This window comes from Corythoichthys intestinalis, chromosome 15 (assembly GCF_030265065.1).
Source record: "Corythoichthys intestinalis isolate RoL2023-P3 chromosome 15, ASM3026506v1, whole genome shotgun sequence".
Lineage (NCBI taxonomy): Eukaryota > Metazoa > Chordata > Actinopteri > Syngnathiformes > Syngnathidae > Corythoichthys > Corythoichthys intestinalis.
In genome coordinates, this window is record NC_080409.1 from 3,290,528 (window position 1) to 3,308,637 (window position 18,110).

General features: G+C 39.4%; 1 protein-coding gene across 4 annotated transcripts in view; it reads right to left on the reverse strand.

Annotated features, from left to right (window-relative positions):
- setd3 (SET domain containing 3, actin histidine methyltransferase) overlaps positions 1-18,110 on the reverse strand; it is a 188,662-nt gene that overhangs the window by 94,296 nt on the left and 76,256 nt on the right. For all 4 annotated transcript variants that reach the window (XM_057859667.1, XM_057859670.1, XM_057859668.1 and 1 more), the window contains exons 5-6: positions 14,512-14,584; positions 3,776-4,032 (exon numbers count right to left, since the gene is read on the reverse strand). In XM_057859667.1, the coding sequence (XP_057715650.1) occupies positions 3,776-4,032; positions 14,512-14,584 (330 nt within the window). The remainder of the gene's footprint in view (positions 1-3,775; positions 4,033-14,511; positions 14,585-18,110) is intronic.

Here is an 18,110-nt window from a genome sequence, read left to right on the forward strand (position 1 = left end):
GCCAGGGACTCAAATCCTGCACTGCCAGACGTGTACCCCTGCTGAAGAAAGTACACGTCCAGGCCCGTCTGCGGTTCGCTAGAGAGCATTTAGATGATCCCGAAGAGGACCGGGAGAATGTGTTATGGTCAGATGAAACCAAAATAGAACTTTTTGGTAGAAACACAGGTTCTCTTGTTTGGAGGGAAAAAAATACTGAATTGCACCATACACACTGTGAAGCATGGGGGTGGAAACATCATGCTTTGGGGCTCTTTTTCTGCAAAGGGACCAGGACGACTGATCTGTGTAAAGGAAAGAATAAATGGGGCCATGTATCAAGAGATTTTGAGAGAAAATCTTCCATCAGCAAGGGCATTGAAGATGAGACGTGGCTGGGTCTTTCAGCATGACAATGATCCCAAACAAACAGCCAGGGCAACAAAGGAGTGGCTTTGTTAGAAGCATTTCAAGGTCCTGGAGTGGCCTAGCCAGTCTCCAAGTCTCAAACCCATAGAAAATCTGCGGAGGGAGTTGAAAGTCCGTGTTGCCCAACGACAGCCCCAAAACATCACTGCTGTAGAGGAGCTCTGCATGGAGGAATGGGCCAAAATACCAGCAACAGTGTGTGAAAAGCTTGTGAAGAGTTACAGAAAATGTTTGGCCTCCGTTATTGCCAACAAAGGGTACATAACAAAGTATTGAGATGAACTTTTGGTATTGACCAAATACTTATTTTCCACCATGATTTGCCAATAAATTCATTAAAAATCAAACAATGAGATTCTGTTTTTTTTCCCACATTCTGTCTCTCATGGTTGAGGTTTAACCAAGTTGACAATTAGAGGCCTCTCTAATATTTTCAAGTGGGAGAACTTGCACAATTAGTGGTTGAATAAATACTTATTTTCCCCACTGTATACACTAACGTTCAAAAGTTTAAGGTCACTTAGAAATGTCCTCCTTTTTGAAAGAAAGTCAGTTTTTTTCAATGGAAATAACATTAAACTAATCAGAAAAACACTCTATACATTAATAAAGTGGTAAATGACTTTAGCTGGAAACGTCCAGTTTAAACGCAAAATCTATGTAGTTTTGTAAAGAGGCCATTTACAGCAAGCATCACTCCAGTGTTCTAATGGTACATTGTGCTTGCTAATTGCCTTAGAAGGATAATTAGACAACCTTGTGCAATTATGCTGGCACAGCTCAAAACAGTTTAGGTGGTTAGAGAAGCTATAAAACTGATGTTCCTTTGAGCTAGTTGGGTATCTGGAGCATCACCTTTGTGGGTTTGATTAAACTCTATAAGGCTATTCCATAAGAGAAATTGCCAAGAAATGGAAGATTTCCTAAAACGCTGTGTATCTCTCCCCTCAGAGAGCAGCACAAACAAGATCTAACCAGAGTAGAAGAGAAGACATTTCCAATCTTGTCAATCTTGTCGTGACTATATATTCCTTTCATTTTGAAACACAATTTTAAAAATAAAAGTGTGACTTTTGAAGGAAAACACAAAATTGCCTGGGTGACCCCAAACTTTTGAACAGTACACAGAGGTAGCTCAACATACGATCGTTTCAACACCCGATCTTTTCAACATCCGATGAAAAAATTCACTCGCCATTTGTTTCTACATCCAACAACATGCTCAAAATACAACAATTTCTGACAGCGCCGCAGTTTCTTTGTTTTGCCGCAAGACGGACGCACGGCGGATTTTCTTGTGAGAGAAATCAACACGGGTTCTAAAGAAGGTTAATGCAGGTTGTAAAAAAAGGAAAAAGGTGACATTTACCATTGAAAGGAAGATGGAAATGATGGAAAAATATGAGCGTGGTGTGCGCATCCGTGAACTGGCTCCACAATACGGCCGTAGAATGTCTACGATTTCGACAGTCCTCCTCCAACCTTCGTTCGCCAGGCTTTATAAGTTTAAGGTGACAATTATTACTGTGGTAATATCGCCAAAGAAATCGCAAGCGTCGTCAGGTTTTTAATAATTTATTTGGGAACTTGTGCAACGCGAAACAGCTACTGTCTGCCAGCAACAAAACAGTGAAAGTAAAATCTCCACCGCACCTTTCTCTCTCTGTCATGTCAGCCATGCAGTGCGATCAGGTACAGCACACAAAACACATCCACCTCACTAGAACCTGATTCGTTACATTATTACTATTATTATATCATTATTCCAATTTTTAATTATAATTTATTTGTTTTGCTGTGTGTAATTGCCATTTGTAATAGTACCAGCAGTATTTCTGAAGGATTTATTGTAGGTTTTCAGGCTGTGGAACGGATTAATGGAATTATAATGTATTCTTAAGTGGAAAATCTTACTAACAAGGTCCTGGAACGAATTAACTTCGTATGTAGAGGTACTACTGTATCTATATATGGTGGAAAACACTCAGGTGTAGGCATGTGCCGTTATGAGATTTTGACGGTAACCGTGAGCAAAAATACCGCGGTTTCACGGTATCACGGTATTGCAATTATAGCTCCAAAATGTTTTTTGTTTTTTTTAACCCATACATCTCAAAATAACTTTTTTCCATTTAACAGGATTTTTTATTTTTCAGAACATGGTTGCAAATTGGAACATGAATATATTGTTAAAATAAATAAATAATCAATGAAAAAAAAACATAACTTATAGACTATACCCACATAGACTATACCCACAGCCACAGCTCAAGTTGCTCAAGATTAGAGCAAGAACAAAATAATTTCTATAAAAAAGTAAAAACAGTTCTGAATAAAAAAATTTTTTTGTATTCGTATTTGTTTTAATTGTATTCATTTTGTATATTCCACTTACCACGATTTGAGAGTTCAATAAATTGAAGAAAAGTACGCCTTATGTTTGGAGTATTTGTTTTTGGGTTCGCTGGCTGTCTAGCCGATACCGTCACTTTCACACACAGCAACAAACGGGAGGGGGTGAGCGCTGCCACGCCAAGCCACTTCTGGATGCATTTTTGACACACGAAAAATTGCGAATAATGTACTACGGTCTGACAGAAAATTTTAGTGGTTTTGAAACAGCAATGTTTTCACACCGCGGTAAACCGTGAAACCGGTAACCGGCACATGCCTACTCAGGTGACTTAAAGTTACGCTCCGAGACCCCCAATTTGGCCAAATTTCCAAATTGTCCTATTTGCATGTGTGATACATCAGTGCAAAGTTTAAAATCTCAATTTTCCGGGGGATGAAAAATTTTGAACAGGAGGGCATTTTAAAAAAAATAATTAAAAAAAAAATTTTTTTTTACAGCAAAACCCTAACTGGAGGTGACAGCATGAGAGAACATAATTAAAGACGCCACAATTTATTGAGAAATTATCGCGTACTTACCTCTTTTCGATCCAAAAATTCCATGTAGCATGTACAGTATAACTGAGTTTCAAGACACAGCTGTGAATGGCCACAGCTGTACTTTGTGGGTATTTTATGGGTGAAACACGGTAGTTTAACAAGGGTCGCGACACGGAAGTCACGGACAAAAGGAGTGGTCGAGATTTTCTTTTTCATGTATTTACCCTTTTAAACGTTTTTTTTTTTTTTTTTTTTTTTTTCCTTTGTTTGGATAGATTATTTACCATCTAAAATATCGGTATAAAGTTAAAAAATGAAAATGATTTGCAAATCATTGCATTATGTTATTATTTGTTGAACACAATGTCCCAACTTCATTGAAATTGGGGATGAACAATGAGATTTTCTAAATTCTCTCTGGCGTGTTGTGACAGATCAGGGTATATTAAATGCAAAAGGTGATGTCCCCTACCTGCAAAAGTTTGTAGAAATAGGCATACTGGCGTGCTGTGTTTTTAAACTGGTTAAAAACATCCTGAACAGCTTGTGTGCCCAGAAGCAGCTGCACCTCTTCCAGCTCGTAATACAGTGGAGTGGTATATTCATGAGGAAGACTGCGGATATATGGAACCCACATGGATGTAGGATTGGCCCTCTCACAAAGCAGGTGAAGGGCAAGAGACACATTGCCCATTGCTTTAAGAATCCGGTCTTGGCGAAGCAGAGGTCCTGAGAAAAAAAGGTTTGATTATATTTGAACTCTTTGTCTAATTCCATCATGTCGCACACAGCAGTAAGCAAAGACGAGATGGTCTTGCCGGTGTAATGCATGAAACACCATTCATAAATATAAGTTTAAACCACTAAAATTTACCATTTGAACTTAAATTTAGTTTAAGTTTTGGATTTGTATTGTATTCAGGCATTTTACATTGACGTGACATGTAGAGAGGTCGCTGATGAGCAAAAGGGTTTTACTGCAAAATACATCTGTTGATTGACATTTCAGAATCTTATAATTTACCAATTTGCCTGATGTTTTTTCACTTTTTACTTCACAGAACCTATACATTATATATATATATATATATATACAGGGGTGCACATAATTTTTTCGCCCAGGTTCTCAGAGGAGGACCTGGAGATGTGACTTGGTCCTCATTGAGCTTGAGAGCCGACCAGCCTGATGCGATAAATTTATGACAAGCTTTACTTAGAGCCAATTAACTTTAATTAATTATATTAACAATTAATGCTTGATTAACATCAACTGGCACAACAAAATTGCCATTACTTTGAAGTGAAATGTAAAGAAATAAAAAGCACCAATTCAAAATAAAGGGCATTATGCGGCTCCCACATTAACTCCAACCCTTTTTAAAAGTGGGACGTCCTCCTCATAAGACCTTATTGAACGTGCATGTTTAGCTTTGTAAAATGCGAGCAAAAACACATTTGTCAGTGCATGTCGCTGTTCATTACCTTTATTCCGCCACTTGTCCATAGGGCGAGCGGGGTCCTGTTTGACATCGATAATTTGCTTAATTGCCACATGCTCACTGTTTTTTTCGTGCTTTTCAAAGTTTGGATGGCTGAAATTCTTTGACCCTACATAAAATGCGCTGCTCTTATCGGCGACATTGGGATTCTCACAGCACATTTTGTACCGCATTTCCGTGCGAGCATCATTTGCTTCTAGCCATGGTACCTCCTACTTTTCAGCAAAAGTCCTTTTTTTCGGTAGCTCCAGTGACGTCTCTGTCGTCTGTCTGTCTTTTGACGGGGGTGGGGGAACACGGAAGTAATTACTCAGTGTGGCCTGCCTCTTTGACATTTTGAGAAGTTATTTTCTCGTGTCCGCCGCAAATACAGTGGTCTGCCATCGGTACGCAAAAGCGTATGGAAGTCGTTGAGGGCCAGCGCGTTTGTCTACGTCCGGTACGCATGTGCGCATGCAGACCACTTATGTGCACCCCTGTATATATACATATATATAGAGAGAGAGATATAGAGAGAGAGATATATGTACTGCACATATATGGCAGAAAACACTCAGGTGACGAAGTTCCGCTCCGAGACCCCCCAATTTGGCCAACTTTCAAAATTGTCAGATATGCATGTGTGATACACCATTCAGGGTCCCACCAGGATTGATGAATCTAAATTCAAGACTTTTAAGACCTTTTTTGATGCCATTTCAACTGAAAATTAATACTTTTCTCGCACCCATTATTTAGATCATATTGAATCATATTAAATAAATAAAGCACTGAAGATCAAATTTAACCTCAATTACTAAGTGTGTTTGACAAAAGAATGCACATATATTGAAGATACAACTAAAACACATTTAAAATAACATTATAAAGTGTCAGAATTTTTTTAAACACACACACGCACACAATAATTATGGACAAAAAGAGGAGGACAGGACTCAGACCAGCCATCTTCTGTAACAGGCTAGCCGCTAGTGCACCTGCCAAGACCCCAGTGAACATGGCTAACTCTCGAGTTAAAACGGCGAAATTCACATTCATTTGAAAGGCAAACCGAAATGTTTAAGCAGGTCCACTGCCTTCGCATGACCCATAAACTGCAACCTAAAGTATCTAGATGTAACTTGTGCCCCTATCACATTCTCCAAAACAACGGGAATATCGCGGGACTTAACCGTGCAGCAGTTGTGTGTGAAAACAATTTCCCGTGTCGACTGACATGGGAAGCAGTGTTCGTGAAAGCAGGCGTTAAATTCCCGGGTCACAGCAGATGGCTGATGACTTAAACATCATAGCGGCGGCCGATGTAACTTCCTCCCTCTTTGCAGTAAGAGGAAAAGCGGTAAACAAACATCGCAATTAAAAACATAGCAAGCTGGAAACAGCTAAATTAAACTGAAAACATGACCAAAATTAAAATGTCAATTATTACGTCGGGCCGGGCCAGGGTTCTTTCTCGCTAACTTTTTGAAATAACTATATATTAACGATGTATGAATGATAAACTAAGGAATACTTATTATAAGATAAATAATTTCGATAAAAAAAAGAAGGCACTGTATGGTCATTGCAGAGCCAGAGCGTGCCTATACGCCCTTTTTAATCTTCCCATCTGCGAGTCCGCAAAACCCGCATTTGTTTATTTATATTTAACTAACTTTTCAAGTGTTATTTCGTTGTATAAATAAATGTATAATGTTCATAAAAATATGTAGTTTATTTAAACATTAAGAAAATGTGTGTTTTTTTTCTGCCAACTGAGAATTCGTTATAAAAGACAGGCTTTTATGCAGACATCGTGACAAATGTTATCACACAAAACGCGGGTCGGGCTTTAATACCCGCGGACCAGTTCGGGTCGGGCTGGACTTTTTAGGCCCGATTTTACCTCTATCTTAAAAGTCTTGATGAGCTTAAATTGGTTGCAGTTACGAAGTCGGGAATGCTCCCTCCGGAAAAAAAACACGATTTGAGCAACATTATGTTTAACAAACTTTTCCAGCATTATTTCATTGTGTAAATGCATTTATAATGGTCATAAAAATATGTAGACTATTTAAACATTAAGAAAACGTGCGTTTTTTTCTGCCAACTGAAAATTCGTTACAAAAGACAGTTAAGACATCGGGAACGCTCCCTCTGGAACAAAACGCAATATGACCAACATTGTGACAGCCGATGCCGACCAAAAATGACATAATATCCGAAACAGATCAGCAATGGACTCATTTGAAGTATATGAATGGTGGTCTGTTTTGGTGTTCAGAATCCACAATACTTCTGCCTGCAGGGTTTTCGTTCCACCGACAAACGGACGCATTCCCGATGCAGAGGTGGAACGGATGCATTCCCGATGCAGAGGTGGATGGATTCTCCGTTTTGCCGGTTGTGGTGGTTTGGCACGCACGAGTTGCATTTCGATTTGTAGGACAGTGCATCGTAAAAATTCTATGCATCTTCGTTATGAATTAAAAATTTTAAAAAAAATTGTCACGGATATAATTTAGGTTGCACTGAGATGTTCTTGAAAATTAAGACCATGGTGAAAAAATTCCAGACTTACAACAGCTAATTTAATACTTTAATACTTTTAATACCTTTAATAATGGAAAACTAAATTCAATGGTTTTTTAATACTTTTAATAACCCGCGGGTACCCTGACCACTGCAAAGCTTAAATTCTCAAATTTCTGGGTGACGAAAATTTTTGAACAGGAGGGCATTTAAAAAAATAATAATAATGTTTTTTAAAAAGAAAAACCCTATCTGGAGGTGAGAGCACGCGAGAGCAGAATTACAGACGCCATGACTTTAACGAGATATTATCGCGCACTTACCTTGTTTCGATCCAAAAACTCCATGTAGCATGTATCAGTGAGTGTCAAGACACGGTTGTGAATGGCCACAGCTGGATTTTGGGGGGATTTTATGGGTGAAACATGGTCATATAACAAGGGTCACGATGCAGAAATCGCAGACATCAACGTGTGGTCGAGATTTTCTTTTTCATATATTTACCCTTTTAAACTTTTTTTTTTCAATTTTTCTTTGTTTGGATCAGAGGTTACGCTAAACTTTTTCGTTGTCTGTCATTTTGACTGACAGTGTCATAAAAATCCGGTCATAATCTATTTTTACCCATCACTTACATTTTTAAAATGATAATAATGACATATTCAATAGTATTTAGTTTTCATTCATTTTTAATTAATATTCTGTCCGAACAAGCTTAACAAGAGGCAAACAGACAGCGGAGTGCACCAATCAGCGATGGGCAGAGTGTCGTTAGCAAAGCGATGAGGGCAGGACGAGGGACTTGCGCGCGGAAGTAAACATACGAGGAGAATGGAGTTTATTCAACATGGCTAGTGCGAGACAGACTGTTGTCAATGACTCTTATCGATGTGTTTTAGCTCATTTAAAACGGAATTTACCGCGGATTGGAACATATTCTCGGCTCTCCCGTCGCCATCCGTGTTGATGTAGAGACGACTTTCGGTGCGCAAGAGTGACGTTGCTCGTGAAGAACACGTCACGCAAATAAACAAATCTGATTTGTCGATTGATTTTGTACCTACTCCAGAGGCTGTGTCCCAGACTTTTCTCTTAGTGTTTGAAAAATAAAGGGAGAACAGTGTGGCCGTGCCAGGCAAACACTCAGTTGCCTTAACATTTTTCCGAGTAAGGCCAACGACGTCATGCATCAAGAGAGACAATAGCTAATTAATATGCTCACTCGCCACCCTGTGGTCTGTGGTGTGAATTGCAACCCGTCAAAATGACGGATGGACTTCATTTTTTTCCGTCACCGTTTTAAAAAACCGGTCAACGATGGAAAATATTCGGTTAACGCGACCCCTGGTTTGGATTGATTATTTATCATTTAACATATCGGAGAAAATGCGGCAGTAACAAAGAAACTACAATTAAGCGATAGTTATGAGGTAAATATCAGTGACTTTTTTAAAGACGCCATTTTTTTCATTGTGACATAATTTGTTTAAAAGTTTAAAATATGTGAGTGAATAATTTTTTTAAGTAAGTAAAGGGTTTTTTTTGTTTTTTTTAACAAAATATGAGACATCAATTCATGATTCTAAGCTAAAAACGACATTTTGAATATTAAACAATTAATTACCTTCGTTTTTCAGCTGGGTTGAAACAAAAGCGGTTGCACGACATCTGTAAACGGGGGTATTCAGGGTAAAACGGACAAATTAAAAATAGTTCCAAGCGCCATGCGCTGCATTTTAACCTATAATAATTGCTGTTTCTGATAGAACAATATTTATATATGCTGCTATAGCAGTTTCATTGCGCATTAATCCCCCAAACTATTTTCAATTTGTCCATTTTACCCTGGAGACCCCAGTTTACAGACACAGCGCAACCGCTTTTGTTTCAACTCCAGCCATAAAAAGAAGGTAATTAATTATATTTATTATTCGAAATGGCTATCATTTTTAGTTTAAAAAAACGACTTTATAAAATTATGTACTCGTATATTTTAAAATCTTTAAACAAATTACGTCATAATGAAATCTAATCTAAATCGCTTCATTGTATTTTTTGTTGTTACTGTCACATTTTCCTGAATATTTTAGATGATGAATAATCGATCCAAACAAAGAAAAACGAAAAAGGAAAAAAAAAAAGTTTAAAAGGGTAAATATCTGAAAAAGAAAATCTCGACCACTCATTGATGTCTGCGATTTCTGCATTGCGACTTTTGATGAGGCGTTACTATTTAGCATCGAGCAAAGCTAGGCTAGGTAGCGATTATGCTAATCAGTATCTTGAGTGTCCGTTTGTATTGCATTTTGGTGAAGCATATTAGTGCTTCAGTTATTGTTAGATAGCAAAGTTGTCTTACTGTTTTTCTTTTTATAAAGAAACAACACACAAAAACTCATTAAAATAACAGTTTCTTTTCAACACAAACTGCCATTCAAACTGTACACTCACCGGCCACTTTATTAGGTACACCATGCTAGTAACGGGTTGGACCCCCTTTTGCCTTCAAAACTGCCTCAATTGTTCGTGGCATAGATTCAACAAGGTGCTGGAAGCATTCCTTAGAGAGTTTGGTCCATATTGACATGATGGCATCACACAGTTGGTGCAGATTTGTCGGCTGCACATCCATGATGCGACTCTCCCGTTCCACCACATCCCAAAGATGCTCTATTGGATTGAGATCTGGTGACTGTGGAGGCCATTTGAGTACAGTGAACTCATTGTCATGTTCAAGAAACCAGTCTGAGACGATTCCAGCTTTATGACATGGCGCATTATCCTGCTGAAAGCAGCCATCAGAAGTTGGGTACATTGTGGTCATAAAGGGATGGACATGGTCAGCAACAATACTTAGGTAGGCTGTGGCGTTCCAACAATGCTCAATTGGTACCAAGGGGCCCAAAGAGTGCCAAGAAAATATTTTCCCCACACCATTTCACCACCACCACCAGCCTGAACCGTTGATACAAGGCAGGATGGATCCATGCTTTCATTTTTTGGACGCCAAATTCTGACCCTACCATCCGAATGTTGCAGCGGAAATCGAGACTCATCAGACCAGGCAACGTTTTTCCAATCTTCTATTGTCCAATTTCGATGAGCTTGTGCAAATTGTAGCCTCAGTTTCCTGTTCTTAGCTGAACTGAGTGGCACCCGGCGTGGTCTTCTGCTGCTGTAGCCCATCTGCCTCAAAGTTCGACATACTGTGCGTTCAGAGATGCTGTTCTGCCTACCTCGGTTGTAACGGGTGGTTATTTGAGTCGCTGTTGCCTTTCTATCAGCTCGAACCAGTCTGGCCATTCTCCTCTGGCATCAATAAAGCATTTCCGCCCACAGAACTGCTGCTCACTGGATATTATTTCTTTTTCGGGCCATTCTCTGTAAACCCTAGAGATGGTTGTGCGTGAAAATCCCAGTAGATCAGCAGTTTCTGAAATACTCAGACCAGCCCTTCTGGCAACAACAACCATGCCACGTTCAAAGTCACTCAAATCACCCTTCTTCCCCATACTGATCCTCGGTTTGAACTGCAGGAGATTGTCTTAAACCATGTCTACATGCCTAAATGCACTGAGTTGCCGCATGTGATTGCCTGATTAGAAATTAAGTTGTTAACGAGCAGTTGGACAGGTGTACCTAATAAAGTGGCCGGTGAGTGTAAATTGTCATACCAGAGAGGGATCTTTGTTATTGGATTCGAATTGCATTCATGAACAACTATTGAATAAATAAAATACATTACAATCTGCCTCCTCATTCAATTTTGTTGTTTAGTTTGTTTAAAGAAAATAAATGAGTCATTGACACAATTTAAATCAGCAATACTTTTTATATGAATGAACAAGATTTATTTCTGATTTGTGTACAGAGAAATTTTTATGTTTAATACTCAGAACCTTTAATCAAAACTAAACTAAACTAAAATTTTATGAACTTTTATGAACAGTACAGTTGTAGAGTTAAGTCAGGAAGATGTAATAAAATATTTGGAAGGAAATAGTCATCCATTTGGTCTTCGTTGTTGTTTACAACATGCCTAAAACAACTTCAAGTTAAATTGTGAAGGTAACTGCAAAAAAAAAAAAAAAAAAGACATCCGATAAATCTGATTAATCGTTTATTTAATCGTCCAATTAATGGATTATGAAAAAATCGTTAGTTGCAGCCCTGATGTACACACATATATATACATGGCGGAAAACTCTCAGGTGATTTGAAGTTCTGCTCTGAGACCCCCAATTTGGCCAAATTTCAAAATTGTTTTATATGCATGTGTGACACATCATTGGAAAGCTTAAAATCTGTATTTTCTGGGGCAAGAAATATTTTGAACAGGAGGGCATTTGTTTACACCTTAAAAGTAGGTCAAATCCGATGAGTGAAAAATAGACATTTTTCAGACCTTTGAAATTTTCTTTAAGTTTCTAATTTAAAAGAAGGTTTTGGACACCCATCCTGGTACACAATAAATAATGAACACAACAAGATGATCACCCTTTGTCTACTTGAGTCTTTCATAATCAATATGTATGCACTAATACAAGGGGAGGGATGTACAATAATAAAGACAATTGATGTGTGAGTACGTGTAGCTTTAATTTAGCTCTGTCTAAACGGGGAGTTAGCTGTATAGTGAATGATAACTTTATTGCATACATTGTTTTATTTGGATTGATTTTAATCTGTGCAAAGCAAAAACATTTCCAGGGGAATTTTAAGAGTTAAATTCCAATCCCATATTTTAATTTTTGCAGTGGGCCTTTAAAATGTTTTTTCAATTCAAAGAATGTGAAGGCATTACTGCTTTAACTGAGAATAAAAGGCTCCATGTGCATAAAGGGAACATATAAACGTAAGTACATAACACAAGCTATTTATTGTATTTAGCCTTGAAGCCTAGCACCTAGGTTTTATGATTTAAGTATTTAATGTATCTAATACATCGATATCATCCCATTATAAGCAATCCAAGCGAAAAGATCATGGATAGCACGCTAGTCAGTTAGCCTGTACTGTCCATATTTTTCGTACTAGCGTTCGACTGTAACATCTTTTTAAGTCTTTTTGTGGCTTTCTGGTAATTCGAGGTGCGAGCATGAGCTAGCATCATTTTAAGGACTGATTTAAAAAAAAAGATTTTAAAGAGATATTGTGAAATACTTCCAAAAACTGTGTAGCATTTATCACAGAGTGTCAAGACACAGCTGTGAATGGCCACAGCGGGACTTTGTGGAGATTTTACGGGTGAAACACAGTAATGACGGAAGTCACGGGCAAAAAACAGTGGTTGAGATTTTCTTTTTCAAATATTTACCCTTTTAAACGTTTTTTTTTTTTTTTTTTTTTTTCCAATTTTTCTTTGTTTGGATTGATTATTTATCATCTAAAACAGTGATCCCCAACCACCAGGCCACGGACCGGTCCTTGGCACATTTGCTACCGGGCTGCAGAGAAATAATAAATCACTTGTTAATGACTGCAATCTGGCCAGTGACTGTGGCTTTGACGCATCAATATCGGCCGCAATTACTGGTGTGTATGCACACTTATAGCAGCCCTGTGCCAGTCAATGTAAACAGTAACTTTAGCGACATCTTTGGACAACTTTTTTATGGGAAGGCCACCTGCTGAGCCAGAAGAGGAGCCTCCAACCAAGTCAATTCTGCATAATATGTTGCTAAAAGCTAGAAAATGAGGTAACAAAAGCGCACTGAACGCATCATACCTCATGGCGAACCATATTGCTAAAGCCAAGAAACCTCATTATGCTTGAGACCACGGATAATTGCCGTCAAGTTTTAGGAGAGGCCACTGTTAAAAAAATGTTGATTCAGCATATGGTGAGTGACATTGTCCCTGCACTGAGTATTCATTTTTTAACCCCGTTGTATTATATTTTCTGACACACATTGCGTGTCCCTGAAAAAAAGGCCCACATTAGACCGGTCTGTGGTGCCAAAAAGGTTGGGGACCATTGATCTAAAACATCTAGGAAAATGTGACAGTAACAAAAAAAAAAAAATACAGCGATAGTTATGAGGTAGATATCCATGACCTATTTACAGACACTTATTTTTTTTCATTGTGACGTAATTTGTTAAAAGTTTGAAATATGAGCATGAATAATTTTTGATTGCTGGGTTGAAACAAAAGCGGTTGGGCAGTGTCTGTAAACAGGGTCTCCGGGGTAAAACTGACAAATTAAAAGTAGTCCGCGGGTATAATGCACCATGAAACTGCTATGGCAGCATATAGACATATTGTTTTCATTCATGCATAATACACTAATACGCACGCCCACACACCTCACATTTTGGGAATCATACTGACAAAGCAAAAGGAGGAATGTCTTGGGCCCCCTTTCAACAAGACTGCTGTATCAACCCCCCGTGGAAGCCAATTAGAAGCATTGAAGCAATTTGTCATGAAATGGGCTCACTCTTTTTTGCTTAAAAACCATCCATCCATCATCTACCGCTTAATCCTGGGTCAGTTCGCAGGGGCAGCAGCTTTAGCAGGGAAGCCCAGACTTCACTCTCCCCAGCCACTTCAACCACCTCCTCCGGCGGGATCCCAAGGCGTTCCCAGGCCAGCCGAGAGACATAGTCTCCCCAGCGTGTCCTGAGTCGTCCACGGGGCCTCCGGCCGGAGTGACATTCCCGGAACCCCTCTCCAGGGAGGCGTCCAGGAGGCATCTGAACCAGATGCCCGAGCCACCTCAACTGGCTCCTCTCAGTGGAGGAGTAGCGGTTCGACAGAGTCCCTCCCAGATAACCGAGCTTCTCACCATATCTCTAAGAGAGAGCCCTGCGGAGGAAACTCATTTCGGCCACTCGTACCCGCCATCTTGTTTTTTTTGGTCACGGTGAGGCTAGGAACGTAGATCGACTTGTAAATCGAGAGCTTCGCCTTTTGGCTCAGCTCCTCCTTCACCACTATGGACCAGTGCATATTCCCCATCACTGCAGATGGTGCACCGATCCGCCTGCGCTCTCCCACTCCCTCCTACTCTCACTGGTGAACATGACCCCAAGATACTTAAACCTTCTCCACTTGGGGCAGGATCTCATCCCCGACCCAGAGAGGGCATGCCAACCTTTTCCAACTACCCTTGTACAGTATGTTGTATATAACAAAGATATTAAAAATGAGTTTGCATGATAGTTCTGATAAGTAAAAATCGGAAATGACTTACCCAGGATGGATTTCTGTGCCGATTCTGTGGTCATCAGCATCTTCCTTGGAATGCACAAGAACAATTCTTCTGCCTATATGGAGAATAAGCCACCACAAAAAGTAAGGAACTTGACTTTTTTTTTTTTTTTTTACTGAAACAATGCTTTTGGCAACAGTTATGGCACTGTTGGAAAGCCTCTTAATGAACAAGATTTCAGTGTTACCTTGGTACAATATTATAGTAAATGATGAAATAAAACCTAAAATTTGAAAATAAAATTTATCGGCCATGTATATTGGAGGAATTTTACTCTGGTAGTCAGAGCTAAACTAACAAGTGTCCATAATAAAAATTGCATTCAGGACAAAAGAGTCATTTAGCCACCTAAATCCTTACTTTATAACAGAAGAATTGCAAAGGTGCAGAAAATGACAACTGAGCAAGAGGCAGAGATGCAACATAAAGTGACTTGAAACGCAGAAAGCCATTAAAATGTGTGCTGCGGTGGGATGCATTAATCGTTACGACAACAAAACACAAAACGTTTCACACCATAGCATTGACTCGGACCGTTTTCAGCGCTAATGGAAGATGTTTGTGATTGGGAGCAATAAAACCAATCGGCCGGAACGAACAAATGATCAAGAATGTAAGAATCTGCAGCGAGCATTTTTTTTTTTATTTCTGTTAAAGCCCAACAGCAGGCCTGTATGCTTTTTCCTTTTTTTTCCCTCCCAGTCATTAGTACTCATTCCACTCACCTGTTCTGGTCATTATCACAGCCTCCCTTCATATACACCCACAGCTTCATTGCGAGTTTGTTAGCCCTCACTGCAATATACGAGCATTTTCTAGTTACCTTGTCTTCCAGTCTTCTACACCTTTTGACCTTGTGGATTTTTGCATCTAGCCGCCTCCTCGTCTGTGCCTTTTTGTGTGACATCCAACAGGACCGGATCTAGAATGTATCCTGCCTGGACCTTCGCCTTGCTTGTCCCCCCCCACCGTCAAACAACGCTCCGGGCCTCGCCAAAAGCCAAGAATTCTCCCTCTTGGGAATATTGTCAATAAAACCTGCACTGCGCTCTGCATTCTTGGGTCCGTTTGTTCCCTGACTCCTGTCAAATTCAGGTAAGCTTTAGCTAAATAGATAACGTTGCTTTTCTCTACACGTTTATTTAGTTTATTAAGGGGATATACAGTGCCTTGCAAAAGTATTCGGCCCCGTTGAACCTTGCAACCTTTCACCACATTTCAGGCTTCAAACATAAAGATATAAAATTTTAATTTTTTGTCAAGAATCAACAACAAGTGGGACACAAATGTGAAGTGGAACAACATTTATTGGATAATTTAAACTTTTTCAACAAATAAACTGAAAAGTGGGGCGTGCAATATTATTCGGCCCCCTTGCGTTAATACTTTGTAGCGCCAGCTTTTGCTCCAATTACAGCTGCAAGTCGCTTGGGGTATGTTTCTATCAGTTTTGCACATCGAGAGACTGACATTCTTGCCCATTCTTCCTTGCAAAACAGCTCGAGCTCAGTGAGGTTGGATGGAGAGTGTTTGTGAAAAGCAGTCTTCAGCTCTTTCCACAGATTCTCGATTGGATTCAGGTCTGGACTTTGACTTGGCCATACTAACACCTGGATACGTTTATTTTTGACCATTCCATTGTAGATTTGGCTTTATGTTTTGGATCATTGTCCTGTTGGAAGATAAATCTCCATCCCAGTCTCAGGTCTTGTGCAGATACCAACAGGTTTTCTTCCAGAATGTTCCTGTATTTGGCTGCATCCATCTTCCCGTCAATTTTAACCATCTTCCCTGTCCCTGCTGAAGAAAAGCAGGCCCAAACCATGATGCTGCCACCACCATGTTTGACAGTGGGGATGGTGTGTTCAGGGTGATGAGCTGTGTTGCTTATACGCCAAACATATCGTTTTGCATTGTGGCTAAAAAGTTCAATTTTGGTTTCATCTGACCAGAGCACCTTCTTCCACATGTTTGGTGTGTCTCCTAGGTGGCTTGTGGCAATCTTTAAACGAGACTTTTTATGGATATCTTTGAGAAATGGCTTTCTTCTTGCCACTCTTCCATAAAGGCCAGATTTGTGCAGTGTACGACTGATTGTTGTCCTATGGACAGACTCTCCCACCTCAGCTGTAGATCTCTGCAGTTCATCCAGAGTGATCATTGGCCTCTTGGCTGCATCTCTGATCAGTTTTCTCCTTGTTTGGAAGGACGGCCGGGTCTTGGTAGATTTGCAGTGGTCTGATGCTCCTTCCATTTCAATATGATGGCTTGCACAGTGCTCCTTGAGATGTTTAAAGCTTGGGAAATCTTTTTGTATCCAAATCCGGCTTTAAACTTCTCCACAACAGTATCTCGGACCTGCCTGGTGTGTTCCTTGGTTTTCATAATGCTCTCTACACTTTAAACAGAACCCTGAGACTATCACAGAGCAGGTGCATTTATACGGAGACTTGATTACACACAGGTGGATTCTATTTATCATCATCGGTCATTTAGGACAACATTGGATCATTCAGAGATCCTCACTGAACTTCTGGAGTGAGTTTGCTGCACTGAAAGGGGCCGAATAATATTGCACGCCCCACTTTTCAGTTTTTTATTTGTAAAAAAAGTTTAAATTATCCAATAAATGTCGTTCCACTTCACGATTGGGTCCCACTTGTTGTTGATTCTTGACAAAAAAATTAAATTTCATATCTTTATGTTTGAAGCCTGAAATGTGGCGAAAGGTTGCAAGATTCAAGGGGGCCGAATACTTTTGCAAGGCACTGTACATCATTACATTTTATCATTTTGCCTGCTTTGAGAATACCCAAAGCTCACTACAAACCTCGAATACCTCACAAGAAGTTTCAACAACTTTTACCTTCAAATGGCGCACTCTATCCCCTCCAAACACTTCCTGGAGCTCCGAGGTCATTTTCAGTGGTACTTTTCACCATTTTTTCTAGTGTTGCACCGATACCATTTTTTGGTCTCGATACCGATACCGATACCACCCCGTTTATGTATATATATATATATATATATATATATATATATATATATATATATATATACAGTATATATATAATTTGTTTCTGTTTTTCTTTTGTTTTTTTTCCCCAAAGAGCTACATAATTGGATGTGAAATCATTGCTATCAAGGCTTTGTCAGGCTGTTGCTTACCTTTGCAAAATAGGAAAAAGACTAGTACAAAGTATAATACTAGCCCAACAGTATGAAAGTAAAAATAAGTTCATAATAATAAACTCTGAATAAACTGAGTAAACTTATTTAAACCTCTCAAAGGCCAAACAGTGCAACTTTCATGAAATTATTGTCACATTCTGCTGCTGGTTAGATTTTGTTTTGTTGCTGGGCTGTTAGTTCCTGACGTCGCACCTGAATCCAATGCAGGCTCATCAACACAGCATTTAAGCACGGGTGAGCTCAGAGAAGGCTGCCAAGATATTTGCTTTGCTGATCGCCATTTGACATCTCACACTATAGTCTCGCTACATTTGCTTGTTACGCCCCTGCATTGGGTTTTTTCTGTTAGTGTGCTGCACTCATTTGTAACCTCTTCCCTGTGCAGGTAT